Here is a 27,150-nt window from a genome sequence, read left to right on the forward strand (position 1 = left end):
CTGGGTCGCAACCTGGGGCTGCAAAGCCCGCTTGTACTTGACAGCCCGTCCCTCCTATGCCCGCGGTGTTTGTGCTGTCCTGGTGCTGACTGGCCCGGTGACTCCCCTACTGCAGCTGTGGGAAGCAAGCTGCACTTCGGTGGAACGACCAGTGGTGTAGAGGAAGACTACACAAGCAAGGGACACTTTCTTTAATAAAGTTGGGATTTAAAAGTCACTTAGTAAAATGTTTAAAGAGTATTATTTTTATCACATCAAAAAGTTTGACACATGGTGGGTTCTGTTTTCCCCATAGAAAGTAAAAGGCCATGCAATAAATCCCAAACCTGGTGTGCTCTGGCCAGTTCTGTTTCCTTGAAGAGGATGTTGCATGAGAACAAATTTAAATTAATTAAAAGCAAAATATGTTATGTATCAAAGGAAAGCATCAAAATAGTCTCAAACAATTAAAATATAATATATATTTATAATTCCAGGCCCTCAAAAGCAATCATGGTAGTTAAGAACAAGGTTCTGAGTCATTATGATAGAGGCCAACTTGAAAAACATCTCCAGTAAGATGAGGTTCAGAAACTGGCATGAGAACCCCACAGAGCTATGTGAAAGTCACCCCCAAAGTGTTACATTCCTGTGCACACTAGGAAGCAGGCTGGCGTGTCCCTCTGGCACAGAGGGAGTGGCCTCGGCGTGGTCAGGAAGGCAGCTCCTGAAGGCTGCACCCCCATCCTCCCTCCTGCTCTCTTGGGCTGCCTCCCACCTGGTCTCCCGAGCCAGTGGCTCACTACAATTCTGTCCATTCCAAACACATGAACACTGAAGAAGAAGTCAATGCAATTTGGTTTAAATGCCAGTTTCTTCAAGAACCTGATATTTCAGATACAAATCATTGAGGCTCCTCTTAAAAAGAAAATTCAACTTCCTCATAATCAACTACTTTACGTGAAGAAAAAGGCATTGTTACAATGGCTCAAAACCGTTCTCGAATACGTGTGACAGATTCAGTCCAGCTTCTAACTAGCAAATGTCTTGCCCACGTCCTCTTTCCCTTTGTATCTCCTCTTTCCGTGTGTGAATGGTATGTACCGGTATTTAATCATGTGCTGGGAAAGCAAACACACAAACAAACTTGAGTTACTTCAAAACAGTTTTCTGCTTAACGCTTTTCTCTAGATCTGAATAGCCAACAGTGCCCCCTTGATGATTTCTGCCTATCACAAATGAAATCAAGAAGCCGACAGTTTGCTCCACACTCCCTTTGGGAAGCCTGGGGAGACTGCAGCATGAGCGAGGCGGTGCCTTGGCACTCCAGCAGGGCCACACAGACCTCGAGCTCTGAGCTAAGGGAGCCACTGAGGCACTGCAAGCCCAAGCCCAACCCGGCCCTTACCCAGAGCCTTCCTCCTCAGCTTGCAGCAACCTTCCAGAAAGGCTCTGTTCTCACAGAGCCGAGCATAGGTCGGTCACACACGGGCAGTGCCCAGCACTACACCCAAGCATGCTTTCCCAGGGCCGCTGCCGTCACGGGCACCGCAGCGCTGCACCTTTACCTTTATTTGCCTCTTCATTGTGATACAGAAAAGCATGATGAAGTACATCACCAGGATCGGCCAGAACACGGGCACATTGAAAGCCTCGAAGAAGGTGCAGACCATAGCCACAAGAATGCCTTTTGTGGCTGCGTGCCTTAAAGCAAAGGGAAAAATTAGTGCGGTCTGCAGGTAGCACCAGACACCTGTCAACCCCCTCTGGCCCGACAGCCACTCGTGCCTTTGTCTGCACAGAAGCACCCACCAGAGACAGCATCGGAGGAGTGCAGTGTCGTCTTTGTCCTCTTAGCCTTTTGAGAGCTGCGTTCTTAAGTTCACACTAAGTGTAAGATGCCCCAGCTAGAGCCAAATGCACCTCACCCTTGCTACCAGGAACTGCCAACTTGAGCAATAACCTAAGCCCTGGGCCTGGCACTGGAAGCCGGAGTACAGTCCAGTGCCCACCCCCACCCCGCCCAGCACACAGACTTACCACCACCATCACACCTCTAGTCAGGTTACTAAAACCCCCATGAGCCCTTCTTTTCCCACAGAACCAACCCTAGGTTCCTTGGGGACTTCCTGCCCACCTTCTACTTCCTCTCCCAGACCATACTCCACACACTTAGCACCAGAGCTGCAGAGTTAAAGAACTCAAAAGAACCCAGTTTGCTCTTTCAATTTATTGAGCCAACAAAGACTTTGGCTCCTTTGTGCTCCAGGTGCATACGGCCAAAAAGACAGGCCAGGAGGCCACAGCTTTGACCTTTTAACAGAGGCAATAAAGGCGCTACACTACACCTGCGCTGTGTTCCCATCCCTCTCTCTCTCTCTTCTCCCAGCACCTGCAGGATGTCTGCTCTGTGGAAGTGCAGGGTGACCTTGATCCCGCCTGGAAGACAGCTCTTAGGACCTTTTATTCTGGAACTAGCCTCATGTACTAACTCTAAACTACTGTGCCATCCCAAGAGAGAGCATTGGGAAGTGACATAAAATGTCACTCCACACCCCCCATACATGGACAGTTACTGTGTATGTGTAAAAAATAAGACATGTATAGATGTATATATTTCATTATTCAATAGAAAAAAACCTCACCAAAATTTGAATTCTGGGAGCCTTCGAATGAAGGGACGAAACTCCTCATTCTGTTTGGTTGGTAATGAAGGGCCGTCATCTGAAAGGAACATCAGCTGGAGGTGAAACAACTGCCCCACCCACAAGTCTCCCTAATGCTTCTGAGCTGGTACACTCACACACGGCAACAGATGTCATTCAACCAGAGGAAGTGTGAGGTGTGCAGACAACTTTTAGAAATTAATTTGTTGCTTTAAAAACTCAAGGGAGGCTCTTTTGTTATAAAAGTCTTAATGCGCTTTTTTTAACTGCACACATTTTCATTTGTTGTACTATGTAGTTATGTAAATAAGACAAAGACAAACTGATATTTATATAAAACAAGAGAGAGAGAGAATGTAGGCCATGTAGTGGCACATGCCTATAATCCCAGCACTCGGGAGGCAGAACAAGGTGAGTTTATGGCCAACACTGAAATCCATTATCACAATAAAACGAGAAGTGCCACTGAGATGGCTCAGCAGATAACGACATTTGCTGCCAGATGTTGTGAGTTTAATGCCTAGAACCCACTTGGTAGAAGGAGGGACCCCCACTGGGCGTGGTGGCGCACGCCTTTAATCCCAGCACTTGGGAGGCAGAGGCAGGTGGATCACTGTGAGTTTGAAGCCTGCCTGGTCTACAAAGTGAGTCCAGGACAGCCACAGAGAAACCCTGTCTCAAAAAACAAAAACAAAAAACAAAAACAAGGGAGGGACCCAAGACAGCGGTGGTGGCGCACGCCTTTTAACTCCTGCATTTAGGAGGCAGCCGCAGGCAGATCTCTGAGTTTGAAGCGAGTCTGGTCTAAAGAGCAAGTTCCAGAACATCCAGGGCCACACAGAGAAACCCTGTCTCAAACAATAACAACAAACAAACAGACAGACAGGCAGAAAACACACCAATGACATTTCAACTCAGAAATCAGGGAGCACACAGTGCCTCGGCCTGGACTAGCCTCTGCCACCAGGGTCCTCCTGTCTGTGCTGTCCGTCTGCTGTATTTTTCTGGCACTTAACAGTGAATTCTGAGGCAGGAAGCAGAGGAGCAGACCCCTGCCCTGCTCCTGGGTCCCATGTGAACTTCTTCACAGCTGTCCAAGGTTTCATGAGTAACCCTACAGACAGATTCATCCTGATCCAGACATCACAATCAAATAAATACCACAAGCCCAGGTCCAAGGAGGGTGCAGAGGCACAGAGCACCCCACCACCTGCTGTACCTGAATCCTCCATCAGGGAAGGGTCCACTTTGGGAGAAAGGAACGCTATGAAAAGGTTTAGGTGGTAAATTCCCAAGGCGTAGGTCACAATGTACCAACCCTAGAAGAGAAACAAAGCCATCATCAATGAGCAGTCCAGCTAGCACCAGATGGAACCGGTTCAGTGAGCCAGTACACAAGCTCTGTTGCACTACAAACATGGTTTCCTCAAGGTGAAGTGACAAGGGCTGCAATGCCTGTTCCACAGTAACCATGCTCCTCAGCTTACCTCGTGGGTTTAATATGACCGTGATAACCTAGGGCCCAAACAACACACTTCTGTGAGGTCTAGTCAGATGTGCATGATAGTCAGCCACAGCCCCGACCAGGACTGGCTGCAGCACACACACTCGCTGCCCTGCCCATAGGGCTGATGTGTGCTGGCACTTGAGTAACATTCAAGTGTACTCCGGGCCTCAAAACTTACTGTGAGCAAACATGTTCACATGAAGTCACATGATACATGACAGCTGGCGTCTCCTATAGACAACTCGCAGCATCAGAAATACTTCACTAGGAATGTTTCCCTCACAGAAGAGCCAAAGCCAGGAAATCAAGAGAAAGGAGTCCTTTCCTGCTCCTTTTGTTTGTTTGTTTTTGTTTTTTGTTTTCAAGACAGTCTTTCTGTGTCGCCCTCACTGTCCTGGAACTCACTCTGTAGAACAGCTCGCCTCAGAGATCTGTCTGTCTCTCCTCCTGAGCACTGGGATTACAGGTGTGCACCACCACCCCACCCACCTCATCCCACCCCCAGCAAAAAATCTAGAGTAAAGTTTCCAAGCCCAGCTTTCCAGAGAAGACAGAGAACTGGGAGTCCCTGCCGTCCACACATTAACACGCTGAAGCGCCAACGCTAGCTGATTTCCGGAACTGTAACACACCTTTCGTACAAAGGAAACCTTTCTGCCTAAAAAGCTTTCAAGTCAGACAACTGGGAACTAGATTTAAAGTCAACGTGATGCACACATGCTATCATGTTGCAAAGCCAAGCCTTAAGGAATGCCAGGTCAGGCACAAATCTGATTGAGAACAGAGTACATCCAACCTGTGTGCTGTGCTCCACCCCCACCCCGAGGCTGCCAGTCCAGTCCTTCCACTAGTGGATCAGCACTAACTTCAGACATGCTGTACAGGTCAAGCCCTTCTAGAATGAAGCAGAGTAGCAGCCTACCACCATATGCTAGCCACCCTGTGTCCAATCACAGGGTAAGTCCACAAATGAAAAATGAAGGACAAGTTTCTACATTTACTTAAGAATTTCACACAGTAGTGAATGCATCAACAAATTCACTCAATAAGTGTGTCCTAATGTCCTAATGTCCGCCTAAATATTGGCTGGATGGATGGGTAGATGGGTGGGTGGGTGGACAGATGGATGGAAGGGTGGGTGAATGGACGGATGGACAGGTGGGTAGATGGACAGATGGATGAGTAGGTGGGTGGATGGACGGATGGACAGGTGGGTAGATGAGACAGAGTGATGGGTGGATGGGTGGGTGGGTGGACCTTTAAATGAGGAAATACCTTTTATGGCTGCAGAGGAGAAAATGCTCTAGATGAGGCCTTTAAGCTGTCTTCCTCTGGACACTGAAAACCCTCCAACCCAGGTCTGTAGGGAATTCTTGAAAACCAAGTGTCTAACTAGGAAGCAACAAACTCCAAAAAAAGCTCCTGAGCAGAAGCCACCTGTCCAAGGCATCCAGGCAGCCTAGGGACCCACAGAACTGCCTGAAGCCTCCCCATATCTTACCCTCTTACATGGTCCATCCTCACTCTCCTCTTTAGCTACACAGAAGTAGCTGAAAAACAGCTAAACCCAGGTAAGTGCCAAAGTCACTTGTGGCACCTTAAGTCTGTTAGCACTCCATTCAAGAATGCAGGGATCAGCTGTGTCCCTGGAGACACAGTAAGGAATGAGGGATACCACAGCAGAGGACACAGGGCCTGGGCACACTGGGAACTACAGGTAAGGAACACGATAAAGTCAGGACAAACTGTTAACAATCCTCTTTAAACAGGAAGCCACAGCCAGGCGTGGTGGCGCATGCCTTTAATCCCAGCACTTGTGGGAGGCAGAGACAGGAAGATCACTGCGAGTTCAAGGCTAGCCTTGTCTACAAAGTGAGTCCAGGACAGCCAAAGCTACACAGAGAAACCCTGTCTTGAAAAACCAAAAAATAAAACATTAAAAAACAAAAACAAAAAACCAACCAAAAGAAAACAGGCAGTCACACTGAAAACTTTTCTTACATTTGACACCAACCTGAAAGTAATTATTATAGACCACGTCCTTTAAGATACACCCAACCAACAGCACATTTAGACATGTGCAGACAGCTGGGACCACACTTACTTGTAACAGGTAGACTCTAATCATGTAGACAAAACTCAGGCCCAGTGTCACAACCCACCGGACGGCTGTGTAGGGGGTAGATTTGTCCAGCCAGGACTGATAGATCTGTAAGACAAGAGTTAAAGGCATACATCAGCCCAGAAACATCACTACAGGGAAGACCACTTTACCCAAACACAACTTGCCTACAAAGGAAGACGTTCACCATCCCACACCATAAAACTCATGGCTCAAATCTTACCCTAAACCTATTTTCCCAAGGGGTCTCTCCTAGCCCCAGAGGAGAAAATGCTCTAGATGAGGCCTGTAAGCTGTCTTCCTCTGGACACTGAAAAGCCTCCAACCCGGATCTGTAGGGAATTCTTGAAAACCAAGTGTCTACCTAGGAAGCCTGAGCAGAAGCCACCTGTCCAAGGCATCCAGACAGCCTAGGGACCCGCAGAACTGCCTAAAGCCTCCCCGTCTCTTACCCTCTTACATGGTCCATCCTCACTCCCCTCTTAGCTACACCGTCCCTGCCTGCCTTCACTGGTAAGTGGCTGGTCACAGCCAGAGCACACATATACACATACCAAAGCAGCTACAGTCATTACTAGGGAAACTAGGTTTTTCTATAAACACACACTTCATGTGCACATATATATGTTTTACATTAAAATTTGAAATATAGTTTGAAATTTTAATTATAAGCATTTTAAAACATTCATAATTATATAGTGTGCCTACCCACCAGGCAGTTTTGATAATTATCAACAGATTGTCATATGATACTTTCTTAAGAGTCTAATAAGTTTTTAATTGAGCAATAGTTCTATCAGCTCACTGAATCAGATTTCTAGACACAGTGAGTGAGACAGCCTCAAACACAGGCAGACACAGTGACCTACATCTACCTGGCCAACATGGAGGCTCACCCCCTCAGGGAGCAACACCAGCAGCCTTGCGAAGGCAAAGGAGGTGATGAGGAAGGTCGGCAGCGAGAAGGGGCGGGGCGAGCAGATCAAGGCCCGTCACACTCGACACCACTCAGGGAAGGAGTTTACTTTTCTGAGACAGGGTTTCTCTGGGTAGCCTTGGCTATCCTGGACTCGCTTTGTAGACCAGGCTGGCCTCAAATTCACAGCGATCCACCTGCCTCTGCCTCCCAAGTGCTGGGATTAAAGGCGTGTGCCACCACTGCCCAACTGATTTTACTATTTTTAAAGGTTATAAAAAGAAAGAGGAGGAAGAAGAGGAGCAGCAGCAGCAAAACAAAAACATAAACATGTGGCTCCCACTGTCCAGACCCCTTTATCTGGAACATGTGTGCAAGCGCTCATGGTGAAAAGAGCCAAACCCAGAAGCCAAAGCTTTTGCCTAGGGCAAGCTGTAGGTTAGCTTCTCTCTGTGGAACAGCAAACTCACCCTTCAGGAAGAGTTGTCAGGAATCACATTTGTCTCCCAAATATTTCTACTAATCATCTACAAATCTACTCACCTGTCCAAGCCGTGTGAAAAATCTGTACACCACCGAGGGCTTCCCATGGACAGAGTCTCCAACACTGTCCCCTTCAGACATTCTGTAACTGAGATAAACACAAGATACTTTAAAAAGAAATAAAAAGCACTCAGGCAGTGAAAATGTTCCCCTCGACTGACCAGTCTCTCAAGAACTTGGTGTCTTAAGCCTTGGCAACTCTTTGGGTTCCCATCAAACACTCTGTCTTCTCCATGTCCTGCCCTGGATCTACACAGACTCCTCCCAGGGCCAGGTCCTGTCCCCATCAACAGATCCAGCAGGCAGCCCATCTACCTGTGTCCATGTTTCTTATCTGGCAACTGAAGGTAACTCTATCTACCCCTGGCTTTTCAAATGCGGCGGGGATCCCAGGCAGAATTCACCAGAGTCCAGACAGCCAAGAAACCCATCACTACACTCGACTTCAGGACAGATCTCCAGCAGCCCTAGGCCAGGCAGCAGCTCTTCAGATATGGACTCGGGGAAACTGCTAAGTGATGGGGCCTTGTCATCAGTCCTACTTGAAAACAGGAGGCAAGGATCCTGTGGTCCCGGTCCTCTCAAATCTATGAGAAGCACCTGACCCAGTTCCCTCTACTACCAACAGGGTGAAGAGGAGAAACAAACTGTGGTTCAATTATGACTTAAATCTACCTGTGCTGAGCAGCTAAGAGGCCTTCAGCAGGCTCTGACTACAGGCCCACCATGTGCTCACAAAAGTTAAGAGTGTAGGAGTCCAACCCCCAGCCTATCTGCTGTGTGAACCCTGGGGAAGTCCTCTGGAAGCAGATGTCAGTGGACTCTCAGCCTCTCTACAGGCTGCAAACGCAAGTCTGCAGGAAGAGTTGTGAGTGTGCTCCCATTTCCTGGAGCCACTGAGGACTGTGCTCAGGGCTGTCCAAGAGACTGAGAATGCCCTTTGGTCTCAGGTGTGTGGCATAAACCAAATGCACACAGTTTAACTCACTGAGCTATAGCTCTCCCTTTCTGCGGGTATTTTTACACATTATGGGGGAATCCTTGTGTAAATGGAGGCCACATCAGAGTGCACCCCCAGAGTGGCTATGGCACCCTACTGAGCCCACCCTGCAGACGGCTGTCTTAGTCACACTCTTCACCCTACAGTATACGAAAATGTCCCCTCACTTTACAGTGTCTACCATTAAAACATGTTTGCTTAAATTGAGACAAGAGTAATATTAAAAAGCAAGTATTAGGCCTGGTGGTCGGTGCATGCCTTCAAACCCAGTACTCAGAAAGCAGGGGCAGGTGAGTGTGAGGTCAGCCTGATCTACATAGTAAAACCATTTCAAAAAAGAAAAAAAGAAAACAAAAGACAGCTACTCCTTTAAAGTGTGTGTTCTAAGCTGAGCTGACTCTTAAAACTCTGGCTCAGATGATGCGTAGAAAAGCTACCAACAACACATTAGTCAAGTCTTGATTATCAGACAAACATTGCTCTACATCTTGATTAAACTCCCTGCCAATAAGATCCTGAGAGAGGCAGCATACCAGGATCAGGACTGTGAACTCTGCTGGAGCCCAGCACTGCACTCGCAGCGCGGTGACCTGGGAAGGCGACTGAAGACCGCCTGGGGCTGGGTGCGGGAACCGGACGAGCACCCGCTGCCCTCATCACGCGGGCTCTTGAGGATCTAATGGCAGCCTGTGGTGAGGCAGGTGCCCGCCCTCTACACGTCACGCCTGCTCCTGGACTAGGGTGGCCCTCACATCAGCTGTTACAGCCACAGTCCTCTCCGCTCTGACTAAAGGTCAGGAGGCCCTCCGTGCTGCCCAAACTGACCACCAGCTCCATGTGCATCACTTTCTGGTTCCTGGAACAACTGTTTGCCCATCTCTCAGTTCCCTCCCACTAGAGTGTGAACTCCTTGGGGCGCTTGTCTGGTTTTTGGAGGACTTCACAATCTGCAGTGCTTGTCACGTCCGTACTGAAACTGCTCTATGCTGTCACCAAAAGGTCAAAAACTGTTCTAAGGGAGACAGGTACCACACAGAACATTCTCCCCAAGCCTTGCTCTGGACCCCACTACTTGGCCTGTTTCTGTAATCCATCACCCCTAAATTAGGAATATGCCAGAGAGAAGGAAGAAAGCTCTCTGCAGAGCGCCTGGGGCCTTCAGGACTGCGAATGGCACCTGCACACTTCAAAAGCTGCTGCCTTCCTAAAAGCCAAGTTTTTCTGTCTGGGCCCCTCCTGCCTTCGGATCTCCCCCAGGCCTTTTCTCTCTATCTCCACCGCAGCCAATTCCCCAACATCCGCACCAGGCCGTAAGGGACAGGGAGTATGAGTTACTGATACTCTTTTGAACACTTATGCGGGAATTTCACATTGCTGTGAGTTGAAAACTCGACCCAAAAAGCAGTTCCAAGCCATAGAACTAATCTCTAAGCTTATGAGTAAAGAAAGAAAAGCCACTTGGGGGTTCTTGGTGTGTAGGTAGGCGGCCCTCCTGCACTGATATCCTGCCAACGAGGACAATGTAGCCTTATCTGCACGACGCTGAAGGTACAGCCTGGGAATTGTACTGCCTTAATGTCACCACACAATCTAGAGCCATTTAACCAGCACCCACTTCAATCCATTTAATAATGTCTTCACCCTCAGGCTTAATTCCTACACGTGTGCCCCGAAAACGAACGTGGTGGGGTAGCAAGGGGACACCTGACACATGCCGCCCCGATCTGTGAGGGAAGAAGCAACAGGCCACCTTCCTCCGATGCCCTACGGCCGGGGGTGGGGCGAGCAGCGGCCGGAGCGGGCGGCGCTCCGCAGTCCCCTCGCAGACCCCTCCCGGGGATCGGCCGGCCTCCTGGCAATCCCTCGCCAGTCTCAAAGGCGCTGCCGGGCCCCGCCCGCCCTCCCGCCCGCCCGCCCGCGGCCTTGACAGTCCAGGGGAAGGCGCCGACGAGCCGCCCGGCCAGGTCCGCGCCACCAGCCCACCCCCAGCACCTCGCAGCTCCGCTGCAGCCGAGCCGCGGTCTCCCTCACGGCTGCGGAAGGGGGATGGCGGGCAGGGCGGCCGCCAGAGCTCAGCTCGGGATCCGGGAAACTGCACAGGCACTTCCGTCCCGTCCTGCGGCGCCGCCTCCCGCCGCCAAGATGGCCGCGGGGCGGGGCCCAAGCTCCAACCATTTCCGCTTCCGGTATGGACGCCGAAGAAGCCGTTGGCGGGAGTGCTCCACGGCGGAAGAACAGAGCTGGCGGAAGTGCGCCGTGCTGCACAGGCGCGTTGGCGTCCTCGGGCTCCGGATCCGACGGCGCTGCTTCGGAAGTTCCCGTCTCCAGGACAGGGCCGTGGCCACGCCCCGTGGCGGCCGAGGCCAATGGCAGGCAGCCTTATGGTTGCTAGGCAACCATTAGCGGCAAGATGGCGGCGACCGGCGAAGGGAGCCCTGTTTCGCTCCAGCGGCGCCGGCGCTCGCCGAAACTGCCGCCGCGAAACGGTACGAGCGGTGTATCCCCGCTGGAGCTCGGTGGCTCCGGAGGGCGCACTTGCAGCCACGACAAGGCCTCGGTCACTTTAGGCGGGGCGCGTAGTCGAGCCGAGGTCAAGCTGGGCGGGGTGAGCACGCGAGGCCCTTGGGAAGGCGGGCCCGCCCTGTGCGGTCTGATGGAAAATTATCCTAAAACCGGAGGAACAGGATCGATGTAAGGCCAGGCTCAGTTCTAGTGCCACTGTCTCCCCGCCCCAGCCTGCGACTAGCTGGCAAGGAAGCGGTGGGGGTTGCCTATCCCTGAGAGATGGGAGCTGGGTGTGATGTTTCAGAGCTGGGTGATAAAAGTTGAGGCTAGCCAAGGCTAAGTGTGGATTTTTGTCCTGGCAGAGTGGGCTCCTCGCTGAGTCCTCACCGAGGCTGTTCCCTGCTTCGCTGCCCTCGCTACCAGCTTCTAAGTCCTTCCTCTTAATCAGTTTTTGACCTAGCCCTCCTCTGCCCGGGCCACGTGTAGAAAGCAACAACGTGAGTGGCGGGGGGGGGGGGGGGGGGGGCGGAGGGACAACAATAAACAGAGCTTAGCTCCCCCATGCATCTTGAGCAGCTAGCCAAGGTGAAGCATCCTGCCTTGTTGAAAGGGCTAGAGAGTCTAGAAATGACCTGCAGACTACTCCAGACCCTGACCTACCCCATCTCTGTGCCTGCTGACGTCACACCATCACTGTGTTCATCTCTTCCGTACGCAGGCTATGGCGTGTATGTGTACTCGAACTCTTTCTTCCGCTATGAAGGAGAATGGAAGGGAGGGAAGAAACATGGTAAGACCCCTCTGGTCGTGGCAGAGGCCAGTTTCCTGAGGAGCTTGGAGGGCAGCTAGTGTTGCACCAAGCCTGCACACTGGTACCATTCTGCCCCAATCGTGGTAGAACCAGTGTAAGACCAGTTCTTACAGGCTTGGAGCTCCTAGCATGCTGGTGGATGGACCACTGGTGGGAGGGAAGGAGTCGGGCAGTGAATGGATCCAGAGTGACACACAGACACCACCGTCCCAGCATGCTGCATGCTTGTTATTGGACATACAGGCCCCTGATGTTCAGCCTTGGTTTCTCTGCATTCCAAAAGGAATTGTGCAAAAATTGGTGACCAAGGGAGAGAGAGAGAGAGAACCCTGTTCTCCCCTTCATGCCTGTGGCAGCATTGCAGGTTATAGAAGATCACCAGACGAAAGCCGGATGAAACGTGGCTTGTGCCATGAGACAGTGTCTGTTGGTCCCTGGGGAAAGGCACCTGTGTCCTCAGCAGGATGCCTCCTCTTGACTCTCTTCGCAACATGGAGGGTCTGTTGTATTTTCCCGCGTTAGAGTTACACACACCGTTAATCCCGGTAGCCAGGAGGCAAAGACAGGCAGATCTCTTGAGTTCAAGGGTAGCCTTGTCTACAGCGTGAGTTCCAGAACAGCCAGAGCCACATAGAGCTACACTGTCTTGAAAAGCCAAAAAGGGAAAAAGGAAAGTGACCACATTTTCAGAAAACCTAAGCAATAGATTAAACATCCCCTAGAGTGGCCCGCACACACCCGAGAAGCAGTGGGCCTCAACTCGCAGTGTCTGCGCTTCCTGGCTTCTCTCCACTTGCAGAATCTGCCTGCTCAGTGGGCTGGAGGGTTTTCATATCTCCTTTTCTTTTCTTTTCTTTTCTTTCTTTTTTTTTTTTTTTTTTTTTTTTGTTGTTGTTGTTATTGTTGTTGCTATGTACCTCAGGCTGGCCTGGAACCTTTAAGCCTTGTGCTTCGGCCTCCCAGGTGCACCACTGCACCCAGTCTCTTCCAATATTCTCTTTGTTTCCTTGTGAACTCAGAGCCTGTACATGTTAGGCAAGTGCTCTATCACTAGCTGTGCCCCTAGCACCTTTCAGCTTTTGTTTAGCGTTTGTGTTACACACACATTTCTTATTTTCGCACCATCATTAACGATCATCTTACTGTAAGGAGGCACCAAGGCTCATGTCTACAACTATTGTCAGAGCTGCCTCAAGAGTCACCCACGCCTACGAATGCGTCCTCAGCTAGGTGAGGTGGCGGTGCACACCTTTGATACCAGGACCTGGGAGGCAGAGGCAGGTGGATCTCTGTGAGGTTGAGTCCAGGACATCCAGGGCTCTTGTTACACAGAGAAACCCTGTCTCAAAAAGCAAGACAAACAAACAAAATAATGTGTTCTTCAGGGGCCAGAAAGTTGCCTCAGAAGTGTTTGTTGCTCTTGCAGAGAACCAGAGTTCAGCTCCCAACAGCCTCGTCAGGTAGCTAATAACAGCCATAACTAGCTCCAGGGAGCCTGACACTGACTTCCGGTCTCCGTGGGCACTCTCATGCGAGGGCGCACCCACATATGCATCCTCTGGCCCCACTCGTGTAGAAGCAAGGTGACCAGTGGAGGACACGGTCTCACCTGCTCCGACTTCTGTGGTCATTTCAACCGGGAAGCGGGCGTGCAGGAGTGTGTCCCTGGCATTTGGTCATAGGAGTTGCCACTGTGTCCCCCAGACTGTCTCAGCCTCCTGAGTCGCTAGACATTCACCGCGTAGCAACTGAGGTTCTCACTCTGAGAAGGGAGCCCAATGGGCGCAGGTTGGCCTATGGTCACTCCCACTCACCAACTGACTGCACACGTGGATTTCTCTCTCCAGGTCATGGGAAGCTATTGTTTAAAGATGGAAGTTATTATGAAGGCGAGTTTGTGGATGGAGAAATCACTGGGGAAGGCTACCAGCACTGGGCCTGCTCAGGTTAGCACTGGACATTGGGGGGCCACTGTGTGTAAACAGGGAGCTTCCGGTCCACTAATGAGAGACTAACAACATGCTGGCTAGGCCAAGGCAGTGTGAGGCCTACAGCCTGGATGACCTCTGTGCCCACGGAAGACCTGGTGAAGGGGTGCCCGAGGACTCCTACTTAAGCCTTTGCACTTCTCTGTAGACAACTTGGTCTTCTCCAGGACACCTCGTTGAGGAAAAGACTTATCATCCCAAAGTTAAAGTTTTCTTCTACAGTAGAGACATTTTTGGGCCAGCACTCAAAACAAACAAACAAAAGATATTTTGTCACGCTGTATTCCTGGACAGGCAGATTGCTCCAGGCTGCCACGTCAGTGGCCGGAGGCATCTCCTGGAGCTTTAGGCCTCACAGTCAGTGGCCGGGGGCATCTCCTGGAGCTTTAGGCCCCACAGTCAATGGCCGGGGGCATCTCCTGGAGCTTTAGGCCTCACAGTCAGTGGCCGGGGGCATCTCCTGGAGCTTTAGGCCTCACAGTCAGTGGGCTGTTGGCACTCAGGAGAGCTTTTCTCTTGGGCTTAGCATTCAGTTGTTTTGGGGACATGTACACAAGTGCATGTACAACTGCATGCCAGAAGAGGATGTCAAATCACAGTATAGGTAGTTGTGAGCGACCATGTGGCTGCCGGGAATTGAACTCAGGTCCTCTGGAAAAGCAGACAGTGCTCTTAACCACTGAGCCATCTTTGTAGCCCCACTGTCAGTTGTTTTTTAAAAGCTGGAAAAGAAGGTTCATCCTCGCTGGGCGTTGGTAGCGCACGCCTTTAATCCCAGCACTCGGGGAGGCAGAGGCAGGCGGATCTCTGAGTTTGAGGCCAGCCTGGTCTACAGATAAAATTCCATTGAAAGCCAGAGCTACACAGAGAAACCCTGCCTCAAACTCTGTCTTGGGGGGGGGGGAAAAAAAAGGAAAGAAGAGAAAATGACATCTCCACTGCCATTGGTTAGGGCATAGTAGAGAGACAGAAGACAGCCTGCCTGATTCCCTTCTCTTATCTACACCAGGAAACACCTACTCTGGACAGTTTGTTTTAGGAGAGCCTCAGGGACGTGGCATCATGAAGTACAAAGCTGGAGGTCACTATGAAGGAGAGCTCTCCCACGGCCTGAGGGAAGGTCTGGTACCCAGGGGCCTGGGGGCCTGTGTGTGCTCAGGTGGTAGAACCAGGAACCTAGCTTGTCTGCCTTTGGAAGCTGGAAAGAGGCAGCAATTAGTTCCCCATTTCTGCCCACAGTGCAGTCCAACCCATCAGAGCCTGTATACAGAGAGCAAGCTGCCCACCATGTCCCGGGACATGTGTCAATATCCAAGCTGTCCGCTGCATGTGCTGCCCACCACTTACAGGTTAAAACAGTGTGCAGTTATTCGATGATAACTATGGGTCCTGCAGTTTAGCCTAAGGCAGGTCTTTCCGTGTCAGAGTTGTTCATTACTGCTGCCACCGCCATGGTTTGACCAGATCCACTCTCCCAAGGTCCCAGTGACCCTGAAACTCTCAGGTTCCCCCCTAGGGCCTGAGTCAGTCACTTCCTGTAAGGTCTGGCCAAAAAGAGTAAGAGGTTGATTGAAGGGGGAACCTGTCCCTCTGGCAGGGCACTGTGGACAGACTAACTGTACCCCATAAATGACAGAGTAGGTTCCGGTGTGTGTGGAGATGGGGGGAGCTTCTTTTTCTTTCCCCTGCTTTGCTTGAGTTAGAGAACAGAAAGACCCGTATGTTTCTGAACTGCCCAGGAGCAGAGTGTTGGCAGTTAACAAGGCCACATCTCCAGTCACGTCCCCCTGGCCTTTCAGGTTGACAAGCCTTGCAGGGGACTCAGGCAGAGCACTCTGTGTTTACCATACAGTGTAACTTTGAGACATAAAAACACACAAGTGCACTCTAAGCATACTCTGATGCTATCCACCAAAATAAGGTAGTTTTGGAGGGCCTTCTGTGGAGCCCCATTCAGAACCTGTGATAACTAGTCTGGGTCCATTTTATCAGCCCTGCCAACCTGGGCAGTGGCAGCGCTCTGTCCCTCAGCGCATCTACCATTCTTGGTTGAGCAGGAACAGTCTGCAGGGCCTAGGAGACAGCCTGGCCTCCAGAGTGGTCCTGGCCCTCTGAGTCCACCTTCCCGACAGAGTGGGGTGCAAGGCAAGCTCCTCCAGGAGGCTGAGGGGGGTGTGGAGTGAAGTTGGTATATTTTGGTTCCTCCACTAGGACAGGGGTTTCTGGAGGACCAGGATGGGCAGGTGTACCAGGGTTCCTTCCACGCCAACAAGAGACACGGCCAAGGGCAGATGATCTTTAAGTGAGTATGCGTCTTGGAGGTGTAAGCTGCTTCTTGGGAACAGGAGTGGTCCCCTCCTCTAGAATCCTGCTGGCCATGGGGCCTGGGTAGGTAAACTCTTCGAAGGCGCTAACTAGTACCCAGGCCATATATGTAGCTAACTGCTACCCAGGCTGTAGATGTAGCTAACTAGTACCCAGGCCGTAGATGTAGCTAACAAGTACCCAGGCCGTAGATTTAGCTAACTAGTACCCAGGCCGTAGATGTAGCTAACTACTACCTAGGCTGTAGATGTAGCTAACTAGTACCCAGGCCGTAGATGTAGCTAACTAGTACCCAGGCTGTAGATGTAGCTAACTAGTACCCAGGCTGTAGATGTAGCTAACTAGTACCCAGGCCGTAGGATGTAGCTAACTAGTACCCAGGCCGTAGATGTAGCTAACTAGTACCCAGGCCGTAGATGTAGCTAACTAGTACCCAGGCTGTAGATATAGCTAACTAGTACCCAGGCCGTAGATGTAGCTAACTAGTACCCAGGCTGTAGATGTAGCTAACTAGTACCCAGGCCGTAGATGTAGCTAACAAGTACCCAGGCCGTAGATGTAGCTAACAAGTACCCAGGCTATAGATGTAGCTAACTAGTACCCAGGCTGTAGATGTAGCTAACTACTACCTAGGCCGTAGATTACTCTGAGCCTCTGCTGCTTCTCTCTGTGTCTGTGTGTCTGTCTCTGCCTCCTCCCACACTTGTTGAATGCAGGACCTAACACCCATGTGTCAGGCTGGTACAAGAGTGGACCCAAGGACATGGGTCTAGGCAAGGACTGTGGCCAGCAGTGCCACTGTCTTTCAGGCAGCGGGCTAGAGACCTTAAGCCTGTGTTCGGGTCCCTGCGTGGATTGTTACCCAGTGCCTGCCCTTGAAACAAGCAGAGTCACCTCTCCGGTTTCTTCCTCTCTGTCATTTCCTGTCCTGAGGAGCAGAAGCCAAGCATGCCCTACACAGGGCCCAGCATGCTCTGGAAAGTGGGTCCTGCCATGGGGGGAGGGGGGCACGCAGACATGTCCCCGCCTGTCACTAGCCCTCCTTTGCCAGCTCTGGCAAGGCAGGAGCTCACAGACCATCTGTTCAGGGCCTATTTTTGCCTTGGCCCCGGTGTGCTTGCTGTGCCTGGTCAGAGGAGTTAGTCTGAGTCACTGCAGCCACCTGGTTCTTAGCTGAGGGTCCTGTACTGTGCCCTCAGGAATGGTGACAAGTACGAAGGCGACTGGGTTCGAGACCAGCGTCAGGGACACGGGCTGCTGTTCCGTGCTGATGGCTCCACGTATGAGGTACTGTACTACTGCCACGGCGGGAAGGCGGGAGGCCATTAGAGGACTGGAGCGTGATGATGTTTGCCCTCACTTCATCTGGCAATGCCCAGTAGGAAGTGGACGCGCACTCAACCCACCCACACATCCCCACATCTGCCCTGGAGGTGGACTCTCCTTCTGCCTGTTAGTCCTCAGGTGGAGTGAACCCTGTGCCGGGCGTCAGTGGACAAGGAACTGAGGTGTGTGCCCGCATGGGAGGCCTGAGACGCTGCGGGCGCTGTGCACAGGAGGCAAGAAGGCACTCGTTCTCTTAATGAGAAATGTGCAGTTACTGCGCAGGAAAACTGGCAAGCTACCAGGAGGGGCACAAGAGGAAACAGATGACAGGGCTGGGGCTGGCTGCACCGTCCCCGGCTTGACTGCAGGCCAACTCCTAGCAGGAAGCAGGCACTCAAGGCCTCTGGAATCACGGCTTCTGGGCGAGCCCAGTCGTCACAGGTGATGCCCTGACAGGATGCAGGGCTGAAAGCCCAAGCGTTTCTGCTTGCTGTGATGGGGGCACGAGCTCTGCCGGGGCTTCCGACGGTACGGTACGGGAGAACAAGCCCGGGCTTCTAGACCCCTGAGAGTCGCACTCTCTCGGCTACTCGGTGCGTCAGTAACCAAGGTGGTGTGGCTCGTATTTTTTCCAGATTTCTCAAATGGCAGAGGAACAACTGGAAAGAACGGGCTCCTGAAAGTAGGAAGAGCCCAGCCCAGGCCGTGCAGAGCTGGGAAGAAGAGCTGCCATAGCTCTACTGGGGCACCCCTAGAGGAGATTACCCAGCGCAGGACACTCGCAGAGCTTGCAGCTCCCTCTGCTGACTGCTGGCGCGTGTCCCCTGACTAGGGAGAAATGGTTAGGGCCTGGCTTTCTGATGGAGTAGTGAATGGCAGCTCCCCCAGAGCTGTGGGGCCACAGAAGACCCAGCATGAATGCCTGTACCTGTGTGTGGGACGTCAAGGCGGGAGCCCAGGGGAAGGACCTGGAGGCAGGAGCTGAAGCGGAGGCCGCGGGGAGCACTGCTCACTGGCTTGTGAGGCTGGCCATGGGGAGCACTGCTCACAGGCTTGCGAGGCTGGCCATGGGGAGCACTGCTCACTGGCTTGTGAGGCTGGCCATGGGGAGCACTGCTCACTGGCTTGCGAGGCTGGCCATGGGGAGCACTACTCACTGGCTTGTGAGGCTGGCCATGGGGAGCACTGCTCACTGGCTTGCGAGGCTGGCCATGGGGAGCACTACTCACTGGCTTGTGAGGCTGGCCATGGGGAGCATTGCTCACTGGCTTGTGAGGCTTGCTTTCTTCTTCTTCTCCTTCTCCTTCTCCTTCTCCTTCTTCTTTTTCTTTTGGTTTTTCAAGACAGAGTTTCTCTGTGTATCCTTGCCTGTCTTTTTCTGCCTGCATGTGTGCCTGTCTGCCAGAAGAAAGCACCAAATCTCATTATAGATGGTTGTGAGCCACCATGTGGTTGCTGGGAATTGAACTCAGGACCTCTGGAAGGGCAGTCAGTGCTCTTAACCTCTGAGCCATCTCCTCAGCCCTTGCTCTGCTTTCTTATAGCACTCAGGACCACAGCTGAGGGATGGTACTGCCCACAGTAAGGTGGGCCCTCCCATATCAAGCATCAACCAAGGAAATGCCCGACATACTTGTCTCCAGGCTAATCCTACGGAGGCATTTTCTCAATTAAGATTTGCCCTTCTCGGCAGGCTGTGATGGTGCATGCCTTTAAGCCCAGCACTTGGGAGGCAGAGGCCAGCCTGGTCTACAGAGCGAGTTCCAGGCCAGCCAGAGCCGTTACACAGAGAAACCGTTTCAAAACACAAAAACAAAAAAAGATTTGCTCTTCTCAGATGACTCTATCTTGTGTCAAGTTGTCATAAAAACTAGCAAGTGGGACTGGTCTGCTCATGACTGTTGGGAGTCTGTGGACACTGCCGCCCTGCTGGCCTAGAGTTGCCTGCGATCTGTCGGAGACAGTGTGCAGTGCATGCCATCAGTGCATGCTGCTGTGACCACTCACTGGTCTGGCTCCTCCCCTTCTGGGTGCTCATCCTCAAGGGACCTGCCTTTACCGCATGTCCAAAGCAGGATCAACGCCAGTGTGCAGCAGGAGAGTACAAGGGAGTGAGGACTCAAAGGAGCCACTCACTTCCTGCCTGTGCTCCGCCTCCACAGAGTCCTCCATGAGTCCTCCACGACTCAAGCCACACTTCACACAGGGTTGTTTCCAATGAACAAGGCCAGGGCTGTCAGATCACCTCCTACCTGCCGGACACTTCCAAATCCTCCACTTGTGGATTCTCTGTGAAGGGACTGTTTGCCACATTTTGAAAATGGGAAAACTGAGGCCCAGACATGGTTTCCCCATCCAGAAAGTGGGGGAAGAGCTCTTGGCCTCTGCACCCAAGCCCAATCCACATACATGGCTCACCCTTCCCTGGGATTTGGAAAAGGCCTTGCCTCACTGGGTCCCTCCAGAACACACCCCACTGCTCAGGGACAGTGGATGAGCTGCCATTGACAGGCCAGGAAATGTGGGGTACAACCAAGAAGAGAACCAGGGATGCCTCACTTTCACGGCCAGCAACCTACAGTTTGTCCACCAGGGGGCAGCCCAGACCCACTCGCCGGCAGCATGCCCAGCCTTGGGCGCTTGTTCCAAGTTTGGGTGGAAATGCCCTGGGCCCTGGGGCCAGCTGCAGAGAGGCCTGAATGCCTAAGCAGTGAGCACAAGTCTTGAGACCGCCACACAGGCTAAAACTGTTCGAGTTGCCATGGCTCTTCCTCCTGAGGCCAGAGCCTTGAACGTCACAAGACTCTTCACAAAGGCTTCCTCCCTCAGAGGTGGGGCTGGAGAATGTTGAGTCTTCAGCCGGTCCTCAACAGCCCCCCCCCCCCCAGCATCCTGTGGCTGGTCAGGAGGAGCAGTGTCGAGGGGAGGGAGCCCCAGAAAGCAACAGTGTGAGCTGAAGCATCCACACAAGGAGTAAGCAGAGGACCCACATCTGGACAGAGAGGCCGCGTCCTCCAGCTGCTGCTTTACAGTGCTCTTGGTAAGGCTGAAAAAAAAAAATACTTTCCTCCAGGATCTTATGGACACTCAACAGAAAGGGGTGCCAAAGGCCAAGAGGACAGGTGGACACTCCACCCAATGCCATCTGGAAGTCAGGACTCAGAAGCCATGGGCACCCACAAACTGAGACAACCAACTTTCACTGACCTGCTCTTCAGAGACAGCAGGAGGTTTTACTTGCTGCCCGGGTGAGGAAAGATAACTGCCCAGCCCTCAGTGGCCGGGAGGCAGAGGTTTTCCTGAGGCTCCAGCCCAGCTGATGGCCAACTCCGCACTGAGCTTTCCACAGGGCCATCACCTGCATGCAGCGGAGGGCAGAGACCTCAGTCAAACCCGCAGGGTCCTTCCCTTACACACACACACACACACACACACGCGTGCACGCGTGCACACACATGAAAAGTGCCACCTGGCTGTCTCTAAATGTCCAGTTCTGTGGTATTAAATGCATGTTCTTGTGTGGCCAGCACCACCATCTGCCCACAAACTCATCTAAACAGACTTGGTCCCATTAAATTCAAACTCCCTGACCCCCTGGGCCCTAGCACCCACCTTTCTTCCGTCTCAGCTAACTATCTCACTCCTATGGGGACCTCATGAGTGGACTTGCTCTTCAGTGCCTGGCTGTTCTCACTGAGCATCGTGGTGTCCAGGCCACTCTCACTGAGCATGTGCAGGGGCCTCCTTTGAAGGCTGAGAGGCACGCGTGCACACGCATGTTCATTCCCCTCGATCACTCACGTCAGTGGGCACGGCTGCTCCCGCCCTGGCCACTGGGAGCAGCGCCCTGAGCATATGCGTGCAGCCTTTGGTGTGTAGACCCAGCAGCGGAGCGGCTGCATCGTGTGGTTATTACACTGACCATTTTTGTGGAGCTGCCAAATGTTTCCACCTCGGTTACATTATTTGGAGTCCCCAGAGGTTCTTATTTCTGCACGCACACACACACACAGGCACGCACACACACACACAGGCACGCACACGCACACACATAAGCGCGCACACACACAGGTGCACACGCACACACAGGCGCGCGCACACACACACACCTGCCTGCACTGTTACTGCCATCACTGGGGGTTGGCTTTTGTTCTTGCAGTGGCTCTCAGTGCTCTGTCCCTCCCAGCGTACCCCGCCCTGTCACCTGGGGGCACCTGCCTGTTACCACAGTTCTCACAGGGAAACATCTCTACCTTTTCTTTGGACCCTCAGGCGAATGAGGTAAGTGGGTGCTAGCTCTTCAGTACTCAAGTGTCTGGAGAGTGCAGCCCCACCCACTAGGCCCACCAACATTAACGTCGTCTTATTCCAGGGCCAGTGTTGTATTCTGAGCAGGCTGGAGAGTGGTCAGCCTTTCTCTAGTCAGTTTTGTTTTTCTGATCTTGGCCCTCGTGTCATCCGAGTTTCCCTCAGCTGTCTCCGACATTAGCCAGTGTTTCCATGTTGTAAAAAAGAAATCTAGACCCTGAGCAGACGTTCTAGAGAGACCTGCACTTCACAAAGGCAGTTGGCATGGCAGGCACAGTGGTGTGACTCCACCCTTGTCCTTAGTGGGAGCCTGGACTGGTACACTGAGCAAGCTGGTGTGGTGGAGGCCCCTCCCACAACAGGGACGTGTCTGTCACCTAAAGCTCTGGCTTCCTGAAAATCCACATTTCCACATTTCCCATGTTGGCTTTCCCAGAGGGCAACCTGCTGTTTGGCACACCTGTGCACACATAGAACAGGTGGCCAGCCTTGTGGGTGCCTTCACCTGCTGCAGTTCCCAGCTTCCCCTGACTGGCATGTCTGCAGAGTCCCTGCATGTCACCAGGCAGATGAAGTCAGGCCCTCTGGCTACCTCTCGGATCACTTGCCTGCCTTCCTTGAGGCAACAAGGTCCAGGCCAAGATGGAAAGACCAGTGACCCAGACTTGTCTCTGCCACTGAAGACCTCTAGGAAGAACGGGGAACAGTGGGGCACCGGGCCCGGTGGTGCCCCCTCGGAAGTTCAGCTGCTCCCCATGATTGGCCCATCCTGGAACCATCTCAGCACCGGTTAGTGCTGCTCCAGTGCCCGCACACAATACCCACACTCCACACACCCTGAAACCCTAGGGAGATGCAGTCCAGACCAGTCAACTCCAATAGCCTGAAGGCCTGCTGTTCCTAGAATGCAAGTGAAGCTACCCGCCACTCCTGCAAGCTGGAAATCGAGTTCTGTAAGAGTCACAACCCCAGGAGGAGAGCCCAGACAACCCTTCACAGGTGACGTCACCCAAGGGGAACAAAAGGTCCAACCAAGGCTTAGCAGCAGTCTGTGGCATCTGCTTGCTCCACACCATAACATCATGGTGGACAACTGAAAAGGAGTTGTCTGGAGTTCGGTCACCCCAGGAAGGACCAAGATGTGCAAGAGCAAATCGGTGAACTTATGCCGAGGATGGACCATACCCAAAGCCACAGTTATGTTGTAGCCGCCCCTATAGAGCCACTTCTAATAAAGTGAGAGGTTCCAAGGGATTGTTCCCTGCACTGTGTGTGCTCACTGTCATAAACGTGGTCTGCAGCCGTGGCGGAATATATAAACGTGGTCTGCAGCCGTGGCGGAACATCATAAATGTGGTCTGCAGCCATGGCAGAACAGTAAGACTGAGCTTCACTCTGGGGTCACAGAGCAGACTGCTACCCCATTGTCCTGGGTAGCCTTCTCCTGATAGTGCCTCCTTGTTGGCTGTGTGTTTGCTTGGTTCTGGTGCACCCTCAACAACTCCTCTCTGGCAGGCTATGTCATCATGGTCACCCTTTTCTGTCCTGTCATACACATCCATCCTCCCCTGGGTGTCAGGCAGCAGCTGGGCAGAGAGGAGAAAGCAGGTGTCTCTGGCTCCTGGGGCTTTGTGGTGGCAGTGTGGTGCCCAGCTCCAGCTCCTGATAGCTGAGACTCCCTGACTGGTCCCACACTGGGTAGTAGCTGGGCAGCCCTCAAGCTTCTCTGGAGATTCAGAGAGGGAGGCCCAGGGGGAAGCCGCAGACCAGGGCCTGCCCAGCTGCCTCCTTGATCTGCTTCATTCACAGGGACACCACGGGAGGGGTGTCATGTGCAGGAGCCTGCCCAACGCTCTAGGGGCTACGACAGTTTAATGATAGGCATCTATTCCTGATCTGGATGCAAACGGCCAAATACAGGATTTATGATACCACTCAGGCAAGCCCAGAGGGTAGTGTCTTTAGTCTCTTGAACACATCTGTATCATCCAAGTGCTGTCCCGAGGCCAGGAACACCAAGCTCCAGCTCTTATCATTGGCTCTGATTCTAGCATGCAGCCCATTCATTGGCCACCCACCTCGGGGACTATGGCACATGTTATAGATGGTGAGTGCTGTTGGCTGAGCTGGAGATGCTAGGGAGTGGCTGGCTGAGAGGCTCCTGTGGCAGAACAGTGCCGCCCATGGCTCCTCACCCACCACTGCCCAGGCCATTGGCCTTGCCAGCAGGTACCTCCACATCGCCCCGTGTTTATCTTTGTCAGTGCCTAGGCACTCCTTTCTCGCCACGTCCTTCCATGGCAACCACCCCACAAGCAGGCACCTGGCCACATGCCCTGACCTGCCCATGGCCCCTCCTCCCTTCTTTCTGAAAGCCCACGCCGGCACTTCCCAGAAGCCCATGTGGGCATGGTGAGCAAAAAGGGAAAATTGTTGTTCCTTCTCCTACAGCTCAGAGCCTGGGACACATCTGGAAGTCCATCAGCCAGAGCCCAGGCGGCCCCTCCTGTAGCACCTACCCACTCAACGTTTATCACCAGCCACGTGTGCTGTTGCCAACCTTGAGGGAATTGGAACAGGAAGGAAAAAGGTTGGATACAGAGAGGACAGCCGTCACCGGAGGGGGTGGGAATGCTCCTAGGAAGAAGCCAGTAAACTGAAGACTGCCCTGCCTGACGTGGCATCTGGGTTCTCACGGTAGAGAAAGCCGGGCCAGATGAGGGCCCTGTGCCGGGGGGGGGGGGGTGGTGGGGGGGTGTCACCTCCCAGGCTCCCAAGCAGGGCCCCCAAGGCCTCACTGTACTCAGCGCAGCCTGCTATCTCGACCCTCTGAGCCCTCCTGCGTCCTGCTCTGCAGTGACAAGAAAGGGGACGTGGATGCTCTAAGCACAAGACTGTGGGATCAAGCAAAGGGGTGGGGTGAACGTCCTCTTCTGGGGTTGTCATTGTCAACTGAGCACCCACCATCAACACTCCAGGAATGCAGTGGCTGGATAGCCTTGGGGTTGTGGGAACCCCTGCACTGTCTCAGGGGTTGACAGTGCAGTGCTGGAGGAGTGGGGCTACCCCAAGGCACCTGGAGCCTCTCTCTCGGGGGTGATGATGGCTCCATCCACATCCCAGAGGGGCTTGTACCCTGGGGTGAGCAGCCAGGCCTGCCCATGTGCTCCACAGCTGGCTGCTGACCTCTCAGCTGAGGGGGCCCCTTGGGCAGCCTGTTGTCTGTGAGTGACACATGGAGACAGGCATGAGTTTTCAGGGCCGGTGTCTTACGAGCAGCTACTCTCCGCCACATAGACAGAGGCCTCTATTTGTACACCTCTCTTGAGGTCCAGCCAGCCATCATGTGGTCAGCGGCCCGTAGACAGCTTCCTCCCAGGCTGTAGGCACTCTGAGCCCATTGGGTAGGGTTTCAACCTTCTCGCCATCTTTGTGGCCAGCAGGCACCCACCATTGACCCCTCAGTGCTGCTCAGCCTGAGTGAACCCAGCTGCCCACTTTCCTATTCTGCTTGCATTCTTAGAGACTGCCCAGTGCTCCCCTCCCATCAGGAACCGTGTGGGAGCCCCAGCTGCACATAGGGCGTGGGGGGTCCAGGACAGAGTAGGGTATCCGAAGAGTGGCTGGCGCCAAGCTTGTTGTTAGCTGATGTTCCCCAATACAAGCAATTCATAATAAAAAATAAAACACCATTTTGACCTTGAAATTTTCTATGGACCTGATTCTGCTGCTGTTTTACACAATTGCTTGGGAATCCAGGTATACTACGGAGGAGGAATGTGGAGAGTGGCACCCCAACCCCACCCTGAGGGGTGTGTGTGTGTGTGTGTGTGTGTGTGTGTGTGTGTGTGTGTGTGTGTGTGTGTGTGTGTTTTGTGTATTTTAACTGCCTTTTCGTATAAAAGCTCTGGGCGTCAGAACAACCCACCTTGGTCCTGGCCCCATTGTAGTCGCAGGTTCAGGTCTCCTCATGATCGGTTAAGTGCCACATCTTTGTACTAGGAGCCTTGGAAAGTGAGCCTGTTCAGTGTTTTCTCTGCGTGGTGTGTGCTGTGCCTTTGTTCCCCCTCTTTCCTGGCGTCATTAAAATTCAAGGGGAGAACACTTAGCAAAGCAAATTGGATCCCTCCTAACAAAGTGCAGTGCCTCACCACCAAAGGAAAGGCTTCGTTAGCCTCACAGCCCTGGGGTTCCTGTAGTGAAGGGTCCTGGGCCCTTGGAGCCGCCCTCTTAGGGGACGTTGTTCTCTCTGCAGGGGCAGTGGCATAGTGATGTCTTCAGTGGGTTTGGCACCTTGGCCCACTGCTCTGGAGTCACCTACTGTGGGATGTTCATCAATGGCCACCCAGCAGGTAGGTGTTCCCAGCCATCCGGAGGTCCTTGAGGGCCCCGGGTGGGGGCTGTATCCCAAGTGCTTCTGGGCAGCCACGTGGGATATGGTGGACCCAGCTGGTGGAACACAACACCCAATCCTTTACAGGAGAAGCAAATTCTAGTTGATTTCTATGCAGACCTTGGACCCAAGGGGTGGTGCTATAAGCAGGACCTCCCACCTATGGGCCCTCTCAGCTACAGCCCCCCACCGCCGTGTTCCCCGACCCACAGTACCTCTGAGCCATAGATACTTCCTAGTCATCGGAATCCAGCCACAGGATTTTGGAGTTACTCAGACAAGCTATGCTGACCCGACACACACCCTTAAAACAGTGCTGCTGCCCTGTGTGGCCTCTGTCAGGCTCTCCTGAGAGTGCTGCACTCTGGCACAGCTGCAGAGTGATCGGCGTCTGCGTGGCTTGGTTTGGCTTGGTTTGGCATGGCTGCAGTGATTGGTGTCTGCGTGGCTTGGTCTGGCACAGCTGCAGAGTGATTGGTGTCTGTGGGCTTGGTCTGGCGTGGCTGCAGAGTGATCAGCGTCTGCGTGGCTTGGTCTGGCGTGGCTGCAGAGTGATCGGCGTCTGCGTGGCTTGGTCTGGCGTGGCTGCAGAGTGATCGGCGTCTGCGTGGCTTGGTCTGGCGTGGCTGCAGAGTGATCGGCGTCTGTGTGGCTTGGTACCTTCCTACCTGTTATTTGCTCACATGTTCTTCCTAGCGGCTTTTCCTTGACTTGGGACAGAGATGCCATCCCAGGGTGGGCCTAGCCAGGGACAATGTTCA

General features: G+C 52.9%; 2 protein-coding genes across 4 annotated transcripts in view; one reads left to right on the top strand and one right to left on the bottom strand.

Annotated features, from left to right (window-relative positions):
* Window positions 1–834: 834 nt before the first annotated feature.
* On the bottom strand, window positions 835–10,879 carry RER1 (retention in endoplasmic reticulum sorting receptor 1). The gene is made up of 7 exons (XM_084785313.1): window positions 10,726–10,879; window positions 7,734–7,821; window positions 6,257–6,361; window positions 3,865–3,964; window positions 2,625–2,703; window positions 1,548–1,683; window positions 835–1,100 (listed from the first exon to the last, which is right to left on the bottom strand). Exons 2-7 carry the CDS (start codon window positions 7,812–7,814, stop codon window positions 1,011–1,013), a joined length of 591 nt encoding a protein of 196 aa, XP_084641439.1. The 5' UTR covers window positions 7,815–7,821; window positions 10,726–10,879; the 3' UTR covers window positions 835–1,010.
* A 121-nt stretch (window positions 10,880–11,000) lies between these two features.
* Window positions 11,001–27,150, top strand: part of MORN1 (MORN repeat containing 1) — a 53,881-nt gene continuing 37,731 nt past the window's right edge. For all 3 annotated transcript variants that reach the window (XM_084785309.1, XM_084785308.1, XM_084785310.1), the window contains exons 1-7: window positions 11,001–11,219; window positions 11,957–12,028; window positions 13,897–13,995; window positions 15,047–15,157; window positions 16,249–16,339; window positions 17,562–17,649; window positions 26,252–26,348. In XM_084785309.1, coding sequence (XP_084641435.1) covers window positions 11,144–11,219; window positions 11,957–12,028; window positions 13,897–13,995; window positions 15,047–15,157; window positions 16,249–16,339; window positions 17,562–17,649; window positions 26,252–26,348 — 634 coding nt within the window. In that variant the 5' untranslated portion in view covers window positions 11,001–11,143. The remainder of the gene's footprint in view (window positions 11,220–11,956; window positions 12,029–13,896; window positions 13,996–15,046; window positions 15,158–16,248; window positions 16,340–17,561; window positions 17,650–26,251; window positions 26,349–27,150) is intronic.

Source organism: Acomys minous (assembly GCF_964271855.1).
Source record: "Acomys minous genome assembly, chromosome: 6".
NCBI lineage: Eukaryota > Metazoa > Chordata > Mammalia > Rodentia > Muridae > Acomys > Acomys minous.